The sequence below is a fragment of the Apteryx rowi genome, unplaced genomic scaffold (genome assembly GCF_003343035.1).
Source record: "Apteryx rowi isolate R43461 unplaced genomic scaffold, aptRow1 scaffold_548, whole genome shotgun sequence".
NCBI lineage: Eukaryota > Metazoa > Chordata > Aves > Apterygiformes > Apterygidae > Apteryx > Apteryx rowi.
In genome coordinates this window covers 109,504-134,223 of record NW_020450814.1, presented here as the reverse complement: position 1 = coordinate 134,223, position 24,720 = coordinate 109,504, and the positions used below count along the sequence as shown (strand labels likewise).

At 39.6% G+C, this 24,720-nt stretch overlaps 1 protein-coding gene across 1 annotated transcript in view; it reads left to right on the top strand.

The window, feature by feature from the left end:
* PAG1 (phosphoprotein membrane anchor with glycosphingolipid microdomains 1) overlaps positions 1 to 16,795 on the top strand; it is an 85,795-nt gene extending 69,000 nt beyond the window's left edge. The window contains exons 3-8 of the mRNA XM_026081380.1: positions 1,179 to 1,390; positions 4,046 to 4,097; positions 4,637 to 4,733; positions 8,087 to 8,685; positions 13,659 to 13,718; positions 15,430 to 16,795. Of these exons, the coding sequence (XP_025937165.1) occupies positions 1,266 to 1,390; positions 4,046 to 4,097; positions 4,637 to 4,733; positions 8,087 to 8,685; positions 13,659 to 13,718; positions 15,430 to 15,780 (1,284 nt within the window). The 5' untranslated portion in view covers positions 1,179 to 1,265 and the 3' untranslated portion in view covers positions 15,781 to 16,795. The remainder of the gene's footprint in view (positions 1 to 1,178; positions 1,391 to 4,045; positions 4,098 to 4,636; positions 4,734 to 8,086; positions 8,686 to 13,658; positions 13,719 to 15,429) is intronic.
* Positions 16,796 to 24,720: the final 7,925 nt, after the last annotated feature.

Here is a 24,720-nt window from a genome sequence, read left to right as displayed (position 1 = left end):
AGAGTGCTTTTGATACAGATGTGACATTATTGCCTAATTAAATTTGCTAGTGAAAAGTGTGCCTCTGCTGCAAAAGAGATACAATGTATATATATAATATGTATTTCATATATATATATGAAAATATATAGATAAAATTAGAGTAATTCTAAGTATTTTTAGGCATTATTCAGTCTCAAGTTGTGATACTTTTTCATTCCCCCAAAGTTATTGTTAATTTCTTTACTGTATTTTATCTGAACGTTTATCAGTCCTGAGGTCTAGCTGCAAGGCTGTGACTTGACTTTGCATAATGTATTTCTAAATTATGGAGACAATGATATCTTTGGTTGTGCAGAATGAAAGTCTTCTTTTCAATTTTGCCATAGGTCAACAATGTATTACATTAAAAATAAGTACTATATTTTAGCATATTTTGAATACCAAAACTTATATATCATAAATGCTGTTAACTTGGGATGTTTCTCCAGGAGCTGCTGTGCTGTAGCAAAAGTTGTGATAATTCAAGTTCTTGAAAAATGCTGTGTCTGCTCTTCTCATTTGTTGTCTTTATTATCCTCTGCTGGGAAAAGCAAAAAAAAATAAAATAAAAAAAGTTCAATCCTATTAATGTCCAGGGCAGACTAATAAGAAAATAAGCATTTCACATGGAAAAAAAATAGACCTGATCTATTGTAAGAAATTTTTGTATGGTATTCCTTTTAAAAACAACCTAGTTTATTTGTCATTGTACTTTAAACACCTAGTCATGTGCAGGCAGCAGGAGACATTGAAAGAGAAGGAGGTGAAGGCCTCCCACAATTCTCTTTTTGTCTTGCTAACTTGGCAGAAGTCGGTTGTTTTGAAAGCTCCATTTTTAATGAAGTTAACAAATATCATCACAAATAGATTACTCAGTGTCTTGAAGTGGATTTACAGACTTTTTTTCTCAAAGTGTAAGGACACAGATACTGTACTGCATTTTATTCATGTTAGGATTGTTGATACTTAACAGCTTGTGTTAATATTTGACAAGATTTGTTCCATGTCACCATCAGAAATTTAGCTGCAGATCTCGCTGGCTGGCTGTCCTGTACTTAAAACTGGATTTGAAAAATCTCTCTTGCCAGACTTGTATATGCCAGATTCATTATCTTCACAATCTATCATGACTTCCAAATACGGTTTTCTGTGTGCAGAAACAGAAGGTGCTCTCATCACAGATGCCAGCACTCTCCAAGGAATAACGTCTTCATCCTGAAGTGACACCAGCTCCTACTAGTATCATGGGACCAGATGGTGGCTTCTTAGGCAGCGGGCAGGTCCACGCCATCCTGTGGGGAAGTTTGGCAGCTATGACCACAGTCTTATTCCTCACCTTCCTCATTTTCCTCTGCTCCAACTGCAACAGGTAAGACTCAGTAGTTCAGGAGGCAATAGTTTTTCTTGAATCAAATATTGCAGGGATTGAAATAGCTTCACGAATAACCAGTTAGCAAGAAATACTGGGGACTGAGGTACCAAAATGAATTACCACAAAATAGTAAGTTACTGCAAAGTAGTCGCTTCATATTTTCAGAGGCTAAGTCAATTCATGCTTCCCTGCCTTTGCCGTGGTGTCCCCACAGACACTTCTGTGGGTTGGCTTGCTCACATCAGCTTTTATCCCCATGGTAATGTTTTTGAGAGTTCAGCTCTGACTGTGCAAAATTCTTTCAGAGCAAACTTGAACAGTTCTTGATGGTTTTCTGCTGTAAAGGAACAAACTAAAAATACTTTTTTGCTGTAAAGGAAAAATGCTATTGTGCCTGCTGGGTGCTTTCTCTCTTGAGCTGAAGTCTGGACTGCACAGGGACATTGACAATAATAACCTGTGGTACAGTGTCCATGACATGATGGGAAGAGGAGTCGGGGCAGCACAGGCTGTTTTCTAAACGTTGTCCATCCTGCGCTTAGACATTGGATCAGTTTGGTGTATCCAGGCTAATCTAAATAGCAGATTACACCGTTAGCCTTAAATCTTAGCTAAAAAATATTTTTGAAGTCAATACTTCTCTCTGTCCTGAACAGTTTCTTCATACCAGCAGTAGTATTAACTGGTGCTTTGTAACTAGCCAAAGGAGTACAAAATGTCTTTCAGTAAAGAAACAACAGAAGAGTTTTGCTTTTCACTCTCTTAAAAATTCAGTGGCAAAGCTTTTTTAAAAAGCATGGGATGAGACAGCGCTGATCTGAGGAGGGAAAAGGGCAGGCCACACAGCTTCGTGTAACACTGGAGAGTAAGCCAGACCAAATGGCCCAGCTTCACAAGTACATCTGAATTTGAGACACCACACACTTTTCAGCTCTCAGGATGGCAGTTCCAACACTCCCAGGCTTTTGCAGGACAGAAGCAGCACGTTACTTCTAGTCTCCCTCAGTAAATACTCATCAGCTGCGTTCCTGCATCTCCATTTTAGAGTACGTGGTGAAGTCAGTTGGAACAGGTAAAGCAAAGCCTTCTTCTGTCCTCAGTCTTTCTGGGAGATGCTCTCCTCCCTCTGATACACAGAGGCCAGGGTGGACACAGCAAGTTAAAGCATGCTTTTCTAATTCAGCATTTGGACTATTAATTTGGCTGCATTTTCTGAGAGAACAGAGAGTTTTGTAGAATGAGCTGGAACTAAATGTTTCTATAACCTGTTATCAATTGAGAAAATTAGGTGGGCTGAACAGGACAAAAGATATAGGTAAAAAGAAAAGCAAAACAATTCCTATGTATTTCAACTTCTCTTTGTCCATTCCTGGAGACTAGGAAATTGATCCTGCTGTTCAAGCCAAAATGATTAAGAATCAGAAAAAGATACTAATTAATGGCTTGAGCTCATACGTTTTTCTCCTCTCCACGAGAGGGTTTGATTCCAACAATATAGGCACTTTTACTGACTTTGTTTTTTCAAATTTCAATTTTAAGCCCCTTTCAAAACATGTGAGCTTTGCCCAGCTGGTGAAATAAGGGACAGTTTTAAAACATTCTTTCAAAAATAAGTGCATGCAACTATATGTGATGTTCTCCAAGGTTTTGAAAATGTGTCCAAAATCCTGATGGATTTTTGAAAGGAAAAAAACGCTCTCAATTTTCATTTAATTTAAACATAGAAATCCCTTTTTTTTTGGGGGGGGGGGGTATAAATCCAGAGCAATTGCATCAGTACAGGGTCCAGCAAACAAGGCTTTCCCGACACGCTTTTGTTTTCTCACCCCTCAGAGGCATTTCCGAAAGGAGGCAGTGGCAGTGTTGTACTTCCAGAAGAAGCACGAGGAGTAGGGTGGGAAAGGTGGCAAGTGTAAGCCTCCAGCTGCATAATGGTGACAGAAAAAAGCATCTGACAGAATTTGGGCATATAGGTTGTTTTAGTCTATGTCCCGGTCTTTTGTCAAAAATAGCTAAGAGCAGGTGCCTTTGCTATATGGCTCTGCATCAGCGTAAGTGGGATTCATCTGGATCCGCTTCAGTTTACATGAGAGTAGGCTCTGGTTCACAGTGTTTGGGGAGTCAGCAGAGCAGTCCAGCTGGTAGTCCATGGGATGTTGTTGTCTGGGCTCTGAGTGCAGCCTGCACTCAGTCCAGAGTGTCTTTCTATACGTCAGATTGGTCAGGCCCGTCACAGAGAGACCTAACACAGGTTAAGGAACTTTACAGGTAGTCTGTCACCAAAACATGTACCTCATGTATCTCTGAACATTTCAGATGTGATTAAAGTGAGGATATTATTCATAGTATTTTGGCTATGGTATTTGTACTCCTTCGGCTAGTTACTCCTTACTGTGATCTTACACTAGAACAAGAGAAGGTTTGTGTGTGTGTGTGTGTTTGTCATAACTCTTTAGATGTGTTCATCACCACCTTGCTTTGTGGTGACCTTACACTGAGGTCATACCAGTCCCTGTAATAATTTTCAGTTATTCATATTACAATATTATGGTGAATTGCAATTCTGCTCCCAGGAGGTGTGTACAGTCTATTAATGACTGACTTTTTTTTATTAGCATAATTTGTAGTAACATGTTATACTTCTTCACTAAGGGAAAAGAAGCCCAAACATCAGAATGGAGATCATGAAAATCTGATGAATGTGGTATGTATTTATTTCTATTTATCTTATTTCTATTTTATTAGCTTGTATCTTTCTTGAGGTTGGTTTGCACCAAAGCCTTTGCGAAGTATTGCGGGTTGGAAAATAGATGAGGAATTTAGACACTGTTGAGGAAGGGAAACTTCAAGAAAAGCTTCAGAATAGGAAAGGAAGGGTAACTTCTGTAAATCCCAATGATCTGTGCTTTCGTTTGCTCTTTCTGCCACTGTTGTCACCGGATCTCCTGCCTTTCTTTCGCTCAGGTTGCTGTGCAAGTGCAGTTGTCAGCTGCTGTTTTCTGACTAGTTGAAGCCATGGTAATTTCTATCACTATAGAGTTTGGATGGGAGATCACTCTAGAAATAAATACACTTTTTGTTTAGCATCTGTAAATACAGGCATATAAGTCTTTGAGTACAGTAGGCGTGATTTGTCTCTCCCGCCAATACTGCATGTGAGTTAGAGCTCCTGAGATCAGAATAAAGTCCATGGTGCATCTAACTGCTTCTGCAAACATTTAATCTACCTAATTTGTGTTGTAGCCTTCTGATAAGGAGATGTTCAGCCACTCTGTCACAAGTTCAGCTACTGAGCCTCCTCCAAGCAGCGACCAGAATGGGGCACTCAGTAATGGTGAGGGTGAGTAATACAGTCTTTGCGAACAGGCTGAATGAGAAGTGCCATGCCCTTGCTCATAGTTCCCAAGTTAGCTGCTCTCTGACACATTTGTAATCCATCACATCTTAGGTTTCTAGCTGTCAGCTTTCCTAGGGCATAGTTTTGCTGTTAGCCTGAGCACCCTGCATTTTCCTCTGATCATCCCTGGAGGTCTGACCCCAGAGCAGCTGCACAAGTCCTGCATCCCAGGGCAGCGACAGGGCATACAGCTCTCTGAAAGGAAGCCCTTTTTTGTAAAGAACTTAATTTACACAAAACTTACATTAAAATAGGAAACCCTGTGAGCATTGCTGCCTTGCAGGGAAGTCAGCCACCTTCCCATGGAGATGCTGGGTTGTAGCGGCACTTCCCTGTTTGGTGTGCTGTGGCACAGCCCTGCGCCCTGCCTCCTAGTCCTCCAGGCCACCCCCCAGTTGGAAGGTGCTGGGGCCTGCTCCGGGCCACAGGCTACATTTGGGAGAAACCAGGTCATCAGGCAAAGACTGCTGCCCTCCCTCATCTCGGCCAGCTATGGAGCTGGGATGTGACCAAAGACACAATTGGACCCGAGAGCTTCAGAAACATTCCTTGAGTTCTTAAAAATATTTCAGGCCCTCCTCCAGAGCCTATAGCTGTTGATCATAGTCCCATGCTGTCTGAGGCTGTCACTTGATGAAGACTTTAAAACGTCAGTGCCAGCTTAAAAATACACCTGCTTTCTACCACAGCATCTTCTTATTCATATGCTGTCCTGTTCCCCGCAGTCTACAAACTAAACTCTACAAACTAAAGCGTGCTTAGATGTATGCATATAGGTCATCCTATTGAATTCATGTATTGTTAAACATGTAAGTATTACTGGGATCAGCACTGTGAACACCTCAAGGCACAACCTAGTCTCCCTTCAGGTTGGGAAATATAAAAATGAATTTTAGGCACAATACAAGAAGATTTAGTAGATAGTAAGCATCCACAAAGTAGTCTGGGTCAAAGAGTAAGTGCAACATACTTCCCAGTCCTTAGTTCAAGGGGAACTAAGCAGTTTTTGTGATCACTAGAATGTGTTTTTGTATTTTAGAAAACAGGAAACATAAATAGGCTTCCTTTTTTTCTAATCTTTGCTTTGCTGAACACTCAGAATGATTCACACTCAAGTAACACTGGAAAATATTTTACTCAGCTGATCCTAAAAATAAACATGCTCGCAGTTCAGAGCTCCTGGGTGCCAGGAGTGCCTGTTCTCTCCGAGTTAGACACTGACACACTGGGCTGCGTTCCCTAGTTTATAGCTGAACTCCTAATCTCACCAAGAAGCTGGAGGCTAAACTATTAAATCTTTACTTCTTGGAGACAAGTAACCAAAGGAATTTTTAAACTTTCTTTTTGCAGTTAATCCCTGCTCCCTTACATTGACTTGTTTCATATTTAGGTGTATTTATCCCACTAAGTGATTCAAGGCAAAGAGCAAAGCCGTACAGGAGGGGACCATTTCTGTTTGCTACTAGTCACCCACCACACACTCAGCTGTCAGAAGGTGCTACTAAAGGCATGCTGTCAGCTATCAGACAGTTTTTAGACTCTCTGATATTACTCAGCTTACAATTAGCATAACAACCCTTCTGACTAACTGGAACTGTTTAGCTTTAATTTCTTATTTCTGCTTAATATATATTTATGTTAATAGTTCTGTCTTTGTTTTGCTGTTGCTGTTAGCCTTTTGAGAAGGGACAAGGCTATGAAAGCAACACCATCAAATGCGTTTTTTTTCCTTTGCCCAACCTGCCAGTGTTGTGTTTGTGGCAGCATACCTAAGGCAACCCCTTGTGCTTCAGTACCCATAACCCCAACAGCACAGAAGTGCGAGCTCTCACTGCTTCTGATTATCCCGCCGCACGCTGAAGCAGGTGGATGCTACCTGGGGACAGCGAAGGTGCTCTGCGTAGTGCACAATGCCCTGAGCGCAAGGGCCAGAAGGGAAAAACAGATGTTGCAGCTTCTCCAGGCGGTTCCTGATGTTGCTCAAGAACTGTGCAGGGCACCTTGCGTGTCTCCAGTTCCTCCCCAGTCACATGCAGGAGTCAAGTGACTGTAGAAGGACGTTTTCCTTTTCTTCTCCTCACATTTCCTATTCAGACAGCGATTAGCATCTTGTGCCTTAAGTTCCATCCTGAGTTTTGCTGTCAGATTACAGCTCCCTGGGGGGGGGGATCTGAGTGTATAAGAGTGTGTGCCCAAAGCACAAGCAAAAGAAACATATGTGACAACCACCAAATCAATAGTACTGATTGCTTTGGCAACACTTTATGTCATAATGTCAAACACACTAAAGAAAATGGAGGAATGGCTTGATTTTTCTAAGTCTGAGAGAGTGCCATAGGAACTGTACTAAGAAAAATAAAGCTATTCAGAAGTGATTTTTCAAGGAAATGAGGTCATGTAAAGTAACATACCATATACTGTCAGAAACATGCCTATATGTGTCCGTGTATATATCCATGACTGCCAGCAAATGTCATACATGTGCACTGTAAGATAAGAAGTCCCATAAATTTAAATCCCTAATACCCATTTTGTGACAGTGACATGTGACCCACTTATGTGACTTAAAATAACATGTTCTGCCTAACACCACTTTCTGAAGTCTAATCTTTGTGCATATGGCTGGCTTGTTAGTAAGTTGTCAACCTACATTATGTGCTGCGAGACTAAGAAAAGTATGGCATAGACTTCCAATAAGGAGCTGCTGGTGTATTGTGCGATGGAGCTGCCTTCAGCAAGGTGGAACTAGGTGTGGTTCAGACTCGAATTTGGCCAGTGTGTTAAACAAGGTGAGGGCTGGGTAGGGAGAAAGCAGGGATGTCTTCTCTCTGATTCCAAAAGAGGGAATTGGAAAAAAGAAAAAAAAATGAGATTTTTTTTAAGCGTGCTTGGTTCTAGACTTCACACCAATGCTCCCCATGTGAGGTTGCTGAGCGGTCTGTAAGCATTCAATAAAATTGAGTACAAGCTAGCTGAGCATACTTGCGTACCTGCACCTGTGCACCAATCCTCTGTGCTCGCTGTGAACACAGTTGTATGTAAAATGATTTGAGTGTGCACAGAGCATTAATGATGCTGTGAGAATGACATTTTAACAGTAGAGTGCAGCCATCTCCTTAACAGAAAATTTTTGATAAACTGAAAGCATGATGACTACTAGAACGTTTCCAGGTATTTGTATCATTTATCCTTTTCAGTGAGAGATGCAAAAACTAAATAATGTGGGGTGTACTAAATCACATTCAGCTTTCTTAGTCATGCAATTGCTTTAAATAATTCTTTATAATTTTCTCTAGTTCTCTCGGAGGACAGTACAACTGCCTGCATCCAGCCTTATGAAGAAGTACAAACGTCTGTCTCTGATCTGCTAGATCAGCAGGATAGTCTTGGAAAATCCGTTAAATGTCACCGGAGCCGGGAACTACCCAGTATTCCTCCTAACAGTACCATGGAAACCATCATCTCAGCTAGAAATGCAGAAAATGATCAAGGTCTTGGAATGGAAGGGCCTTATGAAGTCCTGAAAGACAGCTCCTCTCAAGAGAACATAGTTGAAGACTGCTTGTATGAAACTGTGAAGGAAATTAAAGATGTCGGAGCAGTAGCCAACATGGAAAGAAGCTGTAACAACAAATCAAGGGCTTCACTGGTGGTTTCTGAAGGTCAGGATCAGATCCCTGAGTGCAGAATTGAATCAGCAGAATATGCATCTGTTGATCGAAATAAAAAAAGTCGCCAAAGTGCTAATTCAGACAGCCCTCTTGGCAACACACCAGATGTAGAGGATGAGCCCCCGCCTCCAGTACCCATGAAACTTCTTGATGAAAATGAGAATTTCCAAGAACAAAAAGTGGAAGAAGAACAAGGGACAGAAGGAGCAAGTAAACCAGAAAAGGTAAACACTACAAATGGTTGTCCTTGTTGGACAGTCATATAATGATAGAGAGGAAAAGTCATTTTGAACATACTTGTGGGGGGAAGGAGCATAGTTTTTTTTTTTAATAATCCTTTTCTGTTAAAATCACAAAGATCATCAGGACAAAAACTATAGAATACAGAAATATGAAAATACACAGTATAACCTCCGAATTATTGTCATGTATTCATTCTACTGGAACCTCAGTTTTTAATTGTTGCAGTGTGCTGTTCCCAGATATCACCCAGAAATTGCATAGGAAGCTTCTGCTTCTTTTTCAATGGTATTATACTTGTGGGAGCTATTACAGTAGGTGTCCAGTGTCTCTGTTAGCGTCTGCATCTCTTTCAGAATCTCCTACTTGTTTTTTTCTAATAAAATCTAAATTTACAAAAAGGAGAGTGGGGTAGAAGCCCTGGCTTTAGAAGTGGTTCCTTTGTGGGCCCACGTCAGCTGAGCTGTGTGTTAGGCATCGGCTGTAAGCCACTCACCTAGTCTCCCTTTGTAGGAGAGAGCGACAGAAAGAGGGACAGAGAGAATTGTGACTGTAGGATTTTAAAATGTAAGATTCGCTTTTGGTCTTATAATTGCTATTCAGCAATTCCGCAGTACAAAGGATCACAGATAAAAAAGTACTGAATTAAATATCTATATTAATCCTTTTCAGCATTAGGACCATAAAAGATTTGAGCAGTTTATCAACCTACAGATTTTATATTTGTCAAATTCTGTGTGTCACATGTAAACAGAGAAATAAATTTCTGCCTGGTGAAATGACAGCCAAAAGTTGCCTTTTATCAGCAACTTATTCTTTCCCCCAGACTGGAGACAAGTTAGTGGTGAATTCCTTAAAAAACAGAATGATCAAATTTTCAGCAAGTTAGTTTATTTTACCATTTTATTTTTTTCGACAGAACTAATTTGAAGGATCCTTTCAGATCATCAGACTGAGTTGTCACAAATTGTTGGGTTTGCATTTTTTCAGAACTAGTATAGAAAATTTGTTATTAGTTGTGAATGAAAGCACTGTGATTTTAGCAGGTTAATATAATTTTGGTGTTTGAGTTGTCAAATACTGTTAGGTATTGATGAAAATTTTCAAAAATCTTTAAGATTTGACGTGACATTTTAATGTAAACATTTATCTGAAAAATCATATCAGAGCTGAGGGATTGTTACTTGTTTCTGGTCATTCTCTTTTTTGAAGTATTTCAATAATCCAGGCAGAGGTCTGAAAAATACCTTGTTAAATAACTGCTAAACATATTAGCATAACATAACATATGAAGCGTAATAGAGTCAAAATGAATAAACTGAAGACTACTCATAATCTAAAAATTGTTCATCCAGATTCCTCAGAGTACATTCTTGCAAATAACAAGCTCGTTAGTAGAAAATTAACATGGGTTTGTCAATAGTAATCCACCAACCCTCCCCTCCTATCACCAAATTCAGGGCATATGTAATTTCTAATTAGTCTTTTAGAGAAACAGCTTTCAGTAACAATGACATTTTTCCTACCAGGTGTGAAAAGTCTTCTAGAAAATTATTATGTTTCCCAGTCACTGATACAAAGAAAATATATTTACTACTCTGTAGCTCCCCAACACACCATGTATACAATGTCAGTAACTGCAAGGACTGGGAATTGATTAAAATGGTTCAGGTTTTGAAGGATTAATCAAGAGATGACACATGCAGTCCCCTAAGTGCCAGAAAAAAAGGTGTTTGTCTAATTAAAATTTATTCAAAGCTAAAGTCATTCTGAGTTAAAGCTTTGGCAGCATCAGATTGTTCCCACGTACTCTGCTAGGTACATGCATTATGCATTGAAGTGTGTGTGTGTCCTGTCCTTGAGAGCTACAGCTGCAGCAGAGTTGAAAATGGTAATTGATTGAATATATAAATGTCATTATTGTTGGCATTGTACATGGAGGTGGTTGTGGGATTGTTTTTCTATTATGATTATGATAATTTTTCCCTCTATTTTGCTTCTTCAAGCAGTGTACAGCAATGGCTATATTTTTCTGATGTGGCAACCAAAACCAAGTTGTTTATGTAAAAATATTTTAAATTTACAACTCTTCTAGTTAAACAGATTCCATATGTTTCTCTTTTTGCTTTGTCTCTTGTGAGACTACTTAGCTGCCTTGCTTAATATGACATCTGTATCCCAGCTTCTTCAGCCTACCATGCTGACCCCTGATGAACAGGGAGGTTGAGCATAGCAGTCACATGAATCCATCTCCCTACAGTGAGGCTTTGCTTAACAGGGCACAAAAACAGCAGGCTCCAGGTGGTGAAAGGCCATCTGCCTGGGGGAAGTAGGGTGCTGATGTAACTGAGACTGTTGTACCTGTGAAGGAGACGTGTCCGAGCTGTTTCAGTCTCCTACTCCTTAAAAGAGGGTGGCCTCATCCCAACCACCCATTGGGAATGATCCCCAGCCCATGTCAATCCCTGAAACATGTTCAGGACAGACAGTGTTAGTTGGTCCAAGCCAGAGACCGTTCCAGTACTGTATTTAACAGTATAAAAAGGTGCTCTGGTCTCACAGACAGTCCTTGGCACTGTTTAATTTACTAGTAGAGGTATAGCCTGATAAAAGTGAATAGTCCCTCTCCTACTAAGCAATGAAGAAGCATTTCGTTTATTCAGAATTCTTTCCTATAGCACTGACATGCAGTTAGATACAGGGATAAAGGATCACTTCAAGAGCCAGACACACAATAAACTGGGAAAAGCAGTTATCTAAACTGATTATTGGATGTGAGCCAGCCAAATCTCGGGGAAGATTTTGGTGAAGAAAAGCACCTTTAATAGCACAATGCCTCTTACAGGCCTCTAGCACCTGGAAAAACTTGGGAGTAGTTCTTCTAATAAAACTGGAGAGCCAGGGGTTCTTTTCAGTTCTTCTTTCTTGATCAAAAAAGGAAGTAGAAATCTTTTTACCCAGGTCTTCCTAGAGTGAGCAATCCCAAGAATACTGGGAGAGATGCTCTCTCTCTCTGTCTGTTTACATCTGGCTGCTGCCCATCTGATTTCAGACTCACACAGCCTGAGGATGGGCAAAGCATCTCTCAAAAATGCTCCCGAGGAGAATGAGGTTCTTGTTCTGGTGCCTGAGTCAGGAGCAACAGCTGAGCCAAACAGCTAAAAATCAAGTGCTGTTGAGGAACAAAAGGGAAGTGGAAAGAAAATAGGGACACATTCTGTTTCTGTTGCTGTTGTTGAAGTTTCAAGCTTATGTATGATGTTACTAGGTGCAAAATGATTAGGAGTAAATTTTTTTTTTCAGTTCCCAACAGGATGAGATCCTTCAAAATCGATGGGTCACAGGTTTTATATTTAGACAACAGAAAGAATGCGACGTACAGGGGAAATTAGCCTCATCATCAGCATTCTGGGGTATTTCTCAGTACTTGAGTGGAGAAACATAGAAGGGCTCCTGACCCATGATGCTTATAGACACACTAATTAAAGAAAATAGTGTATTGCCCAATTTCGCTACTGCTGTTTGTTTTAATGTGCAAGGATGAAACTAGTAACTTACTCCTCAGCAATAAGAACTTCCTGCAAATAAGAAAGACTAAAGTGAGCTGCTGTAGTATAGCAGATCTAATAAAAAGCCCTGCTGAAATATGTGTGAACTTCTCCTTTTATTTTTTTATTTTCATGAATAAACACATGAATAAAGCACAGGTTAAAGAGTGCGTTGCACAGACAGTGAGAAAGAAGCAAGGGAGCTAAGGCTGAACTAAATCCTGCTGGGACCAGTGGGTAGACTTCAGGAGGCTTTGGGTCAGAAACTCCATCAGAACTTTGTCAGAAGTTTAAAACTTGATATTTATCAGAAGTAAACACAACAGGAAAAATGGAAGTAGGAAGCATCTGTTGTAATAAGCCTCTATGAAAAACAGTCTGTATCTAATATGTTTCTTGAAGCTGAATTTGTCTAATTGAGCCAAAAATAGCTCTACTTCTCAATTTTGGTCTGCACTGGAGGAGGTCTGAAATATTTTGGGTGGAGAATTTGAGTAAAACTCCAATATATGGCCAGTTATAAACTGTGCTGGAAGGCTCCCTCTGGATCACTGTGGAGCAGAAGCTCCAGCAAAGTGTGCTTGCCCCAGCGGGGAGGAACCACGCGTCCACTGGGAGGCAGCCAGGATCTTGATTGCCATAAACGTCCTAACACCTTTTTCTTAACAGCAAAGGGGTTTGCCCTGGTGTTTCATGACCTTACGTTTTTTATACCTAAAGTTAACTTGACACTAAACCAAGCCCTCCATCCTGCGCACTGTTATTAACTTCACTATGTGGATTGCATCCAGACTGATGCTTTTGAGAATTTAGCTTCTCCTTTCAGGTTGAGTTAGTTAGGTCTTTTCTGTGTTTCCAGCTGTCACCTGTGGTGAGGCAGCATTGCTGTGCACTTAGGAGCAGTTGCTACATTTCATGGTGAAGGAGGCTACAGCTTCTTGGAGCACTTCTAGAACCCTTTGAATGAAGGATAATAATCATTAGGAAAGTGCTAGTCTAGGTCTTTTAAATCTAGAAGTATATATGAAAATTACGTAGAAGCCTGACTACCTTTTCACAACAGTTCAATTTTAATTGTTTATATGCCTTTGCAGACTCTTTCTCACTTCACTGGAAATCTAAATGCAGAGATACAGTGGAGCAGAGTTTGTTTTAACCTTTACATTATTTTCATTCTTTTTAGGTCAGAACAAGAGCTGATATATTAAAAAGCTCTGCTAACCTCAGGGCTGTTGATCTTCAGAGACATACTCTGGATATTAGCTATGTAAAATGGAACTAGTGAGCAAATGACCATAAAATATAATGTATTGATTGTAATGGAAGGGTTTTATTATAGGTTTCACACTGTTGACTTGTAATGAGCCTTTCTTTCTTTCTTTCTTTCTTTCTTTCTTTCTTTTTTTCAGAGGCTTAGTTCAGTGTCTTACAAGTCTCGAGAGGAAGATCCATCTCTTACAGAAGATGATGTAGGTTTCTTGCATGAAATTCAGTAACTAACTAGATACCTTTTTTCAAGCAGAAATTAGCATAAGCCTTGCATGATTAAGCAGGATCTAAGAAAGGTGAAAATTGTCTGAAGGGAAAATAAAAGTGGAGGTTTTTCTTTACAGAGTGTGTAGAACCACATTCCTAAAATCAGAAGTATTTTAGCATTTGGTTTTATCAGGCCAAGGGATTAAAAATGGTGTCAGTAAATAATGGGAGGCCACAACTATCTGATTGCTACAGCAGCTTCTTCCTTGATCTGGATGAAGAGTGCTACTTAAGAACAGTAATCAATGGCCTGAAACACGCTCCACCTTTCCCATTTAAAGTGTTTGGGGCTCTGAAAACTAAACTGAAGCACTGGAAAGTACTGGAACACAAACTGTTTCTTAAAATGTTTGCTAGTCAAATAAATTGAGGAGATAGATTGAAACGAAGACAGAAAAGTTAAACAAAAATAAGGTTGTCTGTGATCATCTTCAGTAACCCCTGCGCAATCTATAAATACATTCTCCAGACATAAAAGTAAACACAAACTTGGCAGTCAGCTAATGCTCTCTGTTGGGAGAAGTACTCACAAACATTAGCAAATACACTGATCCTTGAACTGGGTTCATGTAATTTAATGCTGGGAAGAGGTAGATATATGTCTGAGCAGAAAAGCTCTTTTTTGTTTGTTTGGGGGCTTTTGGGCTGAAATAAGTAAAAGGTAAGAAGTATTGGCATCTGCAATTTGATGTCTCTCTTCATCAGAAAAAATTAAACACCATATTAATGGAAGTGATTTGGTTCATCTGCACCACTCAGTATCGTTTAATGGTAACGGACATTTTTGTGCCAATCTAGTATTTAATTAGTTTAATCCAAATTCAGAGTGGCCTTGCATGCTTGATAAAGACTTTAAAAGTAACAGAAGAGCTGCTTTGCAATTGTGATGTTAGATATCATAAAACCAAAGCAGGGGATTTCAGTCTTCTGCCTGGTGAGAAGGGTAGTTTGCACTTCAGTTGGGAGAAGGAGTCAAGAGTGGCTCTCTACACTCAGTGCCAGCCCTGTGAAATCCTGTCAGTGTTTGAGGGAGGAGCAGAGGCATGGGCTTCTCCGTGTGTCTTCATTAAGAACCTTCTTCATGAACTAGCTTGAGCTTACCACCTATTAGATAACTCTGAATGGATTTCTAGAATTCAGCTCATGCGAATTATGCCAATAGACAAATTTACTTTCAGGAAAACTTCTTCTGCCCTTGTCTGAGGTCTGCTGTCCTATGGACTCCATTTGGAGCTAGAGGGAGCTAGACTTCTGCTCCTGCCCTTCTCTTTATAGGAGCTGAGAGATTTCAGTCTCTAGTCTTGGATTCAAAGTGACTGATTTGCAGCTCCTCTTTGTAGAGGCAGAGTCTAGCCAAAGGAACAGACTTTGCATATCAAGATCAGCACTAACTAGTTGTATTTGCTATCATCTGGTGTGGTAAACTTTCATTTTTTTCATTTATGAACTTCAGCATTCTTTGTTGAAGGAAAATCAATTTATAAATGCATGCAAGAAAAGCAAGGTTTATAAGGAAGATTTTTTTTTTTTATTGGATGGTTCTATCTTTTATTAAGCAACTGATATACTTGTGGTAGAAGGGGTACAAACTAGCACATGAACACTGGCCATGCTTAATACTCAGCACGTGTCTCCTTTTCCTAGATCTCAGCCATGTACTCTTCGGTGAGTAAGCCAGGACAGGCCATCAAGGCACTGGATTCTACTTACACCTGTATTCAAGAAGTTGCATCTCCGAGGTCCCCATCTATTTGCAGTGGCCTCTATGCAAGTGTAAAGGACTTTGAAAACACCCTAAATACTACCACTGTGCCTCAGTCAGCGGACAGACTAAACGGGGAGTTGGAGCCTGACTACGAAGCTATCCAGTCAATGAGCCAGGAAGAAGATAGGACCTTGTCTGTGCCTAACACAAACCACACTGCTCTTTCAGGAGAGAGTGACTATGAGAGTATAGGGGACTTGCAGCACCACAGGGATTTCACCAGACTTTAATTACTCTGGCAGCCAGATTTCAGCATTTATCTTATTGGCTGGTATTTTCAAAGGAACATGTGAAACAAGAAGAGAGTGTTCCTCCTCCTGAGGAACCAAGTACAGAACAAAAGTTGTGAGGAGGCAACACATGTTTCAACCAGGGTGCAATATCCATTAGGTTATTCTTGGTTTCTTGGATATTCTTGGATTGCAGCTCACTAGAAAGGTTGCATCAGTTCAGAATTAGGATCAAAACAATGTAAAGGCTTTTGTATTGTTACTTCCAAGACAACCAGAATTTGGGAAAGAGTGCCGTGTTTGTCTTCTTAAGAAGATCACGTACCAAAAAGGCTGCCTTTACACAAAGCTAGCTTTTCATTTTAAAAGATTTTGTCATTTGTTTCAAGGTGTTTTTCAAGAATCATTTTTTATTCAAGTTCAGCCATCATCTTCATTGAGCAAATCACAGATCGTCATGCTTCAACTGAGACTTGTTTTGCAGGGGTGGGGAAGGTGTGTTAACTTTCATATCTTTTGGGGAGCTCTGTAATTCAGCTTGCTAGGACTATGAGCCCTTGCAGCCAGATGGGATTGGAGATGGAGTCAGAATATCGGTATGTTCCACTCCGCTTTCATTACAACTAAAATGCAAACAACAATACTTTACTTCACAAGGGACCTACTCCAGATGTACTTGAATTAATTCTGTAGGCTTTTTCTTTTTTTTCTTTTTTTTACGTTAAGGGCTGTAGAACTTGACTTTCAGTATTTAAGATATGTAGCGGTGTTTGTGGGGTTTGTTTTGTTTAATTATTTGTGAAATACTTTTTTAAAATGTCACCCTTATCATTCTCGCTCTATTCCCCTCGTGTGCACACGTAATACTTACACACATATGCTAGACAATTGTCTTGTTGCATCAAAAAGCTGTGCAAATGAATGTGTTGGCATAACGTTCAGTCTAACTTTAACAGTGTTGACTCATCTTTTTAAGAATTTTGCCCTTTGTTTTTAGACTTTAAAATATTTTTAATCTAGTTTATTATGTAGGAAAATTTATGTACTGTCTTGAGTGGATGATAATTTTCATTTTTACATTATATTTTTCATGTTCAAAGTTATTGTAGATTAACTTACTGTTCTATGTAACAGAAAGAATCCCATTCTTTGTTTGGACTTTATTTGTTTTTCCTTTAAAGAAGACTTGCTATATTAGAAGCATGTAAATGAACAATTGCTATTGTTTTTTTATCCTCCTAAGCAGGGCTGTGGAACATGCCTTGCTGTTTCTAGGCTCAGAATTACAGAGCCGATGTAAAAGGACACTGTTAACAGGCAAAAGAAGAAGAGAGAATGGGGTTTAGTCTGGGATAGCCACTGGTCCTCCTCTGGGAAAAGGAGCAGGAGAGCAACACCTGAGGGAGACCAAGCTTGGGGCTCTGACAAGCAGTTTGAAAGCCATTGTCATTGCAAAGATACCAAGTTATTCTGCAGCATGTATACACGTTTATAGTTATGTGTATGCATGTGCACATATCCCTGTGTATACGCACATATACATGTAATTTGGATACAAGTATAAATTACTGTCCAGACTTGGTAGCATTCATATACATAATACTTGGCATGTACTTGAAGAGTAGTTTATTTTTATTTTAAAATGAACAGTACATAAAATGAGATTGGCTCATTGCGTAGTAGCCTAGAATGGGTTTAGTTTCCTGGTACTGATTTTTGACATATCAAATTGAGTCCTTCTAAAATCACTGGCCAGCACCACACCAGTACTTGGTACAATGAAGAGAAACATAGATTTGGCATTTATTACAAATAACATGTTTATTACAAAACTTGATAGCTGAAAGCAGTGAACTTATTTATGGACTTGGCCTGCACTGCAGTGGCTCTGAGGAGCAGTGCTAGTGTGCAGTCAGCCCCTGCCTGCATTAGGGTGATTCAGGCTTCCTGGATCCTGACCTCATGCAACAGTGTAGGACACTTGAGCTATGACTCTCTTCATAAAAAAGAGTCATAAAAGCAGTTCAGGCCAGCCTACATCCATCTTGTTCTTGATCATGCTGTCATGCTTTCACAAGCATGCCCTTTGCATGCCCTTTGCTTCCACTTCATTGCAATGTCTCCCTCTTTTAAAGCTGACTTTCATCTTCCTTTCTGGACTTTTTCCCTCAAAAAAGTTTCTGTTTTTGTTCCCTTGAATGTGAATTCATGAGGTTCTCCTTTGACTGTTCTCTCCTTCTACTTCATACTGTTTAAGGCCAAAGATAAGATCTCTCATGTTTCAGAAGATCTTTTGTGGTAAGTTTGGAGAGTGTCTTAAGTCTTTAGCTATGTGTTTGCTGTCTGCTCCTTGCTCAGGGGTACTGGTTTATACTGCCCTCAGTCTGACTTCTGCAAATTAGTGGGAGACATTTCCCAGCTCCTGAGATTCCCAAATTCGTCTCAAGATGCAGTTATCCCTTAAGGATTGCCTTATACATTACCTGGATGACTGCTCTGCAGAAACAGTAGCAACATGCGGCTTGTTGGGTTCACCAGAAGCAATTTTAATACAAGCTTAAAGATCAAAAGATAACACAAGTTCATGCTAGCAAAGAAAAAGGTTAAACTCCTGACTGCAAAATTTTAAGTTGCAAAAGAAGAAAATAATGCACCACTCGAAGAGTACCCCACCATTCTCTCCTTGCTGTCATTCAAGATCATCAAGTCTAGGAGGGACTGCCCCGTTGCACTTTGCTGTTCTTTTAGAGCAGAAGCATAGTGTTGGTTTGGAGAGAGGGACGTGAGACTCAGTCCCATCCTTCCCATGCCCTGGGCTGACAGCTGCTCCTTCAGACCTCCATATTTCCCTTTTCCACAGTGAAATCCCTCCTCCTTTCTTCATTTGTTTTTATTTTTAACCTGGCTTGTACAGCCTTGCACTGGGAGCTGGTACTGGGCTTGCAGTGCTGTGGTGCTGACACTTTCCTTCTGGTTTAAATGATGCTCAGCAACAACCTTTTCAAAGTGGCTATCATAGCAAAGAAAGAGCTTCCGTAGTGGGTGGGTTCTTAGACTGTGTTTTATTTTCTTCTTTATCTCAGATTTTACAAATAGGAGTTTAACCTTTTCTTTTTACTACTCTGTCAATCATGTATTGTAGGTATATGCTTTATCCACATCTCTTCAAACTCTCAGTCTCTGGGTTCTGACAGATGACACAATAATACAAAGTTTAATATGGAGTGTTTAGTCCAAGCTACCATCCCCACTCTGTCTTTTGTCAGATTTAGGGACTCTTATCATGACAGTCTTATCTGAAGTAACTGCAGGAGAGATCTGTTTCCAGTCCACCAGACCCTCAGTCTGGTAAGGGAAGGTGTTCATAGTCTGATTGCTGTGCTTGAGACATTTGGACCTGCCCTCACCAATTGAGACCACTTACACTCCCACTCTTGGGAGCTACTAACAAGAATTACCCTCCCTGAACAAGGCCCCATGGGAGAAGTCCATAACTCCCCTGCAATCTCCATTATATAGATATTAGATATAGTGGATATTATATATCCACTAATGCTAAAGAAAAATATTTTAGAATTCCATCCAGGGTTCTTAAATTACATCACTTGACAAGGAATCAAGCATCTATTTTAGTTCCCTCTATCCAGAAGTAAGATCCTTTCCTTTACTGATGTTGTCAATGCTTCCTTTTCACTAATATATTGGATGGAAAGATTTTTCCAATAGTAATCCAAAATAGATTAATCTTACTGTAAAGAGTCTCTCATTGATCTTTTCTCTCTTTCACCATATCCCAAGTATATCACCCTAAATAAAATGTCAGCATCCAAAATGAAATATTTCTTACCTGATGACCTTTTCTGGGGCTACTTAGCAGTCTAATTTTTTTACTTCCATTTGTTGGTAAAACTATGTAATAAGATCTCACTTCAAATCACCACAGTAAAGTCAAGTAAAGCTGTAATGTATGTATAACTACACTAGTGGAAAGGTCTTTTCTCTTTTCCTTCTGAAAACTGGTAGAAATCAGAAATGCAGTTCTAAGAGGGTTTTTTTCAGCGAATCTATGTCTCCTATAGGAGTTCTAACCTAAACCCAATACCTAAACCAGTTGTCCCCTTCTACCATGGCAAGCTTAGAATTGTTTTCTCAGTTGGAAAAAAAATAAATTCTTTAAGGATATCTTAGCATGGGCATGTACCTTTTTACCATGGTTAGATCAGTTATAGTGCCTTTTTTACCAAGTATTTAGTACTTCCATAATCTTTTAGAAGTGTTTGTTTATCACAAAAGTAGAAAGAGAGGGCCCTTACATTTACTTGTCTAAGTGGGAACCAGCTTTATGGAGACACATCAAATGTACTGGACCTCAATTAGTCCTACTACAGCAATAGTTTCTCACAGACTTCCTGTAAAAGCCCAGTAATGTAGCTATGACAACTAACCTTTGCAATAAGAATTATCAGTCTTCTTTCAAAAAAACCCTAAGTTTTTCCAACAGTGAGCATTCAGGGAGGTGATGTTCTGTGTCCATGTCAACTGTGAACAATTAGTTGCTCAGTCTTTGTATTTATATCAATTACAGACTTGCTTATATGTAGCAGGATTCATGGGATGGGAGCAACTGCAAAAGCGGTGCTGGGATTCAGATTCATTAGTCACCCAAAGCTGGAACATCCCACAATAGCAGCTGGCTGAGGATCAGCTGCCTGCTGTAAGCCCTAGTGTGTTGTGCCTTCAGAGGCTCCATCTTCCCGGGATTTTTCCAGCCTGTATACTTCTCCATGGCTCCCTGAACAGCTCCTGTTGGCTGTCATGATCAAAACTGTATACACGGTGCTCTCTGTTAAACCTTTCAATGGTGCTTTTATAAGATGCTGGATAAACGGTTTCAATGTGCTTTCTGAAAGCTGACATGTAAAGTTTTGACATATAGCATTCACTCTAGTATTTTTGACTTCACAGAACTTAGTGTTAACTGTGTTACTCTGGCTGCAGAAGGCTGACAGTGCTTTCCTGTTTCTTCTTCATCCCATGTAGAATCAAAATGTTGTTGTCATGCATAACAAGCCTATATTGGGCAATAGGTGTTTAAAAGCAGCTACTTGGGCCAAGTGCCATCGCTGGAAAGCAGTTAGACACATGACTGGGATCTGTGCCGTGTGGGATTGGAAACATCATAGATCCAAGCTCCAGGATTTTCTCCTGTTTTCTGTTGTGTGTATACATTTGTTTGCAATATGACTGTAGGAAATCTGTTTCTGCAACAAACATGTTAGTTTGGGCCAAATTCCAAAGCGAGATTTTTGTTCTTAGGCAAATTACCATTACTTCAGATGAGTGTCATGTATTTAGGTTGGAACATGCCTGAATAAGGCTGGTATGTGCCTCACAAGTAACTTAGTGCGTGTAGTCTATTGCAAAAAAGGAGACTTCAAGAGATTCAGTATCACAGATGCTCTTGTGGTGTGCTGAAGACTTTCAGGGGCAAATCTGTTCCTGAGAGCAGGAAGCATAATTGCTATTAATATGATAAGCATAATGATTTCATATTCTGGTGCTGAAATTGATTTGTAGCATCTTTTGGGGGATAGTCATGGCTGAAGATATTGCCCAAAAAACCTATTTTGATATCCCTTGCCAGCTAGCCAGATATTAGCATTGTTGAGGGTTAGGCTGACGATAAATGCTATGGATGGAGCATCACAAGGGTAAAACCACAGGGTTCCCTTTCTTTAAGGAGAGAAGACCCTTTGGTTGGGCGAGTATGAAAGATCCCACGCTCAGCATTCATGTATCTTCAACAAAAAATATTCAACAAATTAATTGCCTATGTGATAATTTTCCAGTAGTGCATCAGGGTACCACGTACACTAGACAGTGTTCTTTTCTGATGGACAACAGAAAGATGAAAGCTTATTTCTGATACAAGGTTCCCACTGATTAATTGATAAAAACTTACTTTACATGTAAGCCATAGGTCAGCAAGGGAGTGTCTACACAATGTATATATATATCTAAGCTAACACTAAATGATCCAGCTTAGGTCTTGTAAGCAGAATCACTAGAACAACTTAATGCTCTACTTGGGCTGATCCACTCATATAGCACTAGCGCAGACACCCCAGTTTGCATAGCAAATACATGGAGTATCTTTGTATTACATACCAGTTGGCCTGTGCCCAATCTATCAACAACATAAATCTTATCATTCTGTTTTGTCAAGCTGTGAAGTTTTGTTTCTGGAGATCTTTAGCTTAAAATTGGCCAGAAGGGTAGTTACTACAAACAGGATATCAAAATGTGTAAAAATAAAGATGTTACTGTAAAAGTAAAGATGCTCCCTGTTACTGCACAGCAACTTGTCTATTGTATGTGGTACCCTCTTGCCATACACATTTCTAAATAGTGGCTTTCATTTGTGATGTTCATTTATTCTAATATGAGCAGTCTGACAAGTTTTCTGTCTCCACAAATCCTCTAATTTTCACCAGTATGTGTTTGTTATAGAAAATGTAAAATCAGATTCTTTGTTCTGTTTAAAGGACAGGTATGCTTTTTCTTACAGTTTACATTAATATAACAACTTGCTTAGATGATTTGCAAAGTATAGCAATATGACTTGATTTTAAAATGCTTCATTTTAAATTTCAGAATGCCTCCCTTTCAGTACAAACAATGGTACCAACTCTTGGAATTTTACTCTTGTAGTATTGGGGAAGGGGTTTTAAAACCTTACTGACCTTATTACTTTAAAGGAAAAAAATACTGATGTTTTGACATTTCTAATGTCTGTGAAGAGACTCTCATATTTTTGACTTTCAGCGTGGGATGGAATTGGACTATCCTCTCATTCGTGGAACTGTTTCGCCCTTACATATTCAGCTGTCACCTTCTCAGTGACTCTTTTGTCCTTGATGAGCTATGGAAACTGTCCAGAGGGCATAGAAATGCATCACCTTCACAATTTTGAATGGGATCTTTTTAAAGCGCCTGTGGGATTTGGAAGTCTGGACTTATGCTCTTAAGGGAAATCACATCCTCAGGGACCCCATATTGCAGACTTCATTGAGGTCTTACCTTCTTTCAAGGAAGAAGCTCTGTAGCTTGCAAGCACTCAGCTGACATGAAAAAAGATGTACTGTAAAAGGTAAACTGACACAATGTTTAAATGTATTAGTAAAAAAACACCTAAGAGCACAAGAATTTCCTTTCTCAAATGAGTGTGGATACTAGAGTTTGTCTTTGAGCTATTTCAGCATGGTCTCATAAGCTGTCTCCTCGGATTATCCTCCCAGCAGACAGTGCTGCTCAGCTATTTCAGACTTTGAATGGGCATCTGGCTCAGTGTAGAGGCTCCTGAGTTTCCGCATGTACCACCTCCGTGCTTTCCAGCGGGGCCTGTCTCTACATGGTGTCAAGGACAGCTCAGGCATGGCCCTTTGCCTCACAGCCCTCACCCCTTTAATTTAAGAAGGGGGGGATGTGAGCTGCTTCTCCTCAAGCTGGCTGGTCTTTCTAGATAAAAGCGTGTTAAGAGCCACCCTGCAAACCCAGAAAAGAGCATTTACTCTCAGGGCAGGACAGATATAGACTACTGCAGCAACTAGGAAGAGAGAGGTAGAAGGAACAATAGCTAAGTTTCATTTGCACTTCACCCATACCACAGACTATCTGTTTATAAAGATTTTTACAGCAGAAGAGATTAAAGGAGAAATTTCCCACAGTCTTGTAAGAGATGGATGGAATTTCTTATTTCTTTTCAGAATTCCCTAAACGTAAAGAGGTGGAGCCAAGTCTTCTTTGTCCCACTGTGATAACAGGGCTTGCTGGTCTTTTATCAAGCCTCCATATCAACATAAATGAAAATAACTTCTAAATACATGGTTTTGTTCTATGATAAATCTAAGACAGACAAATGTAGGCACACCACTGTAAGTACCATGTAGCCACAGGTTTCCATGTGCAGATCTGGACTGATGGATTATAGTGAAAATCAGAACCGGATTATTTTATTTAAATAGGATTACTTGCATGAGCCAAGGGTGCAAATTGGACCCTAAGAGTTTAAGAGAAATTTGGTTTGGTGCTAGGTATTTTTATTTGTATTTTCACTGTCATAAATTTTTTTATGTTGGTGAATTGATATGACTTCCATTGGCACAACAAAAACTACAGAGTCTGGTATATGGAAAATTATCTTTAATAGCTATTATAAAAATTATGCCTGAGTAGAATTCACTTTAAATTGGGTGCTATAGGAGCTTCAGCACAAAATTGCTTTATATATGGAACATTGCATACTTAAAACATATTGGATAAATATTTGTAATTACAGGCACTTGCTTTTATTTTAACCATTGTTTCATAATGGAAAAATATTTATTAGTAGAATACTTTTCTAGCAATGTTCTCTTACATAATGTTCTAATAACAAGACATGTTTTCTGGACAACTGTTTGATTCTCTGGTCACTGAAGCAGAACTTCAAACCATCCTCTAACCAATATGATCTGGAAAGAGAGGGCTCGAACTGTCTCCATCTAGTCTCAGAGCAGACACAAAGAACAAGTTAAATACACTGTATAGTTCAGATCTGTAGGTGGTGAGAGCAGTTCAAAGAAACGAGTGTAATATATAAATCCAGAGTCAGTGCATGCAGACCTCCACAGCAGCACTAGCTGAGGCTTGTTTGCTACATGATTGGTTATTTGGCTTGCTACCTTTTTGAAATCAATGTAGTTTCATTAACAACCCTGGAGACAGTGAAATAGTGTAGTTTTCCAAAATGTGTGTTCCATAAACTGTAGCTTGACTGTAATTGCAGAGCTTATACTCCTGCTAGAGTAGTTCAGATCCAACACTAAGTTGCATTTTGTAAATTGATAAATGCCATGAAATTCTTTTCAGTGTTTTGTAGTAGTATATTCGAGTTGATGT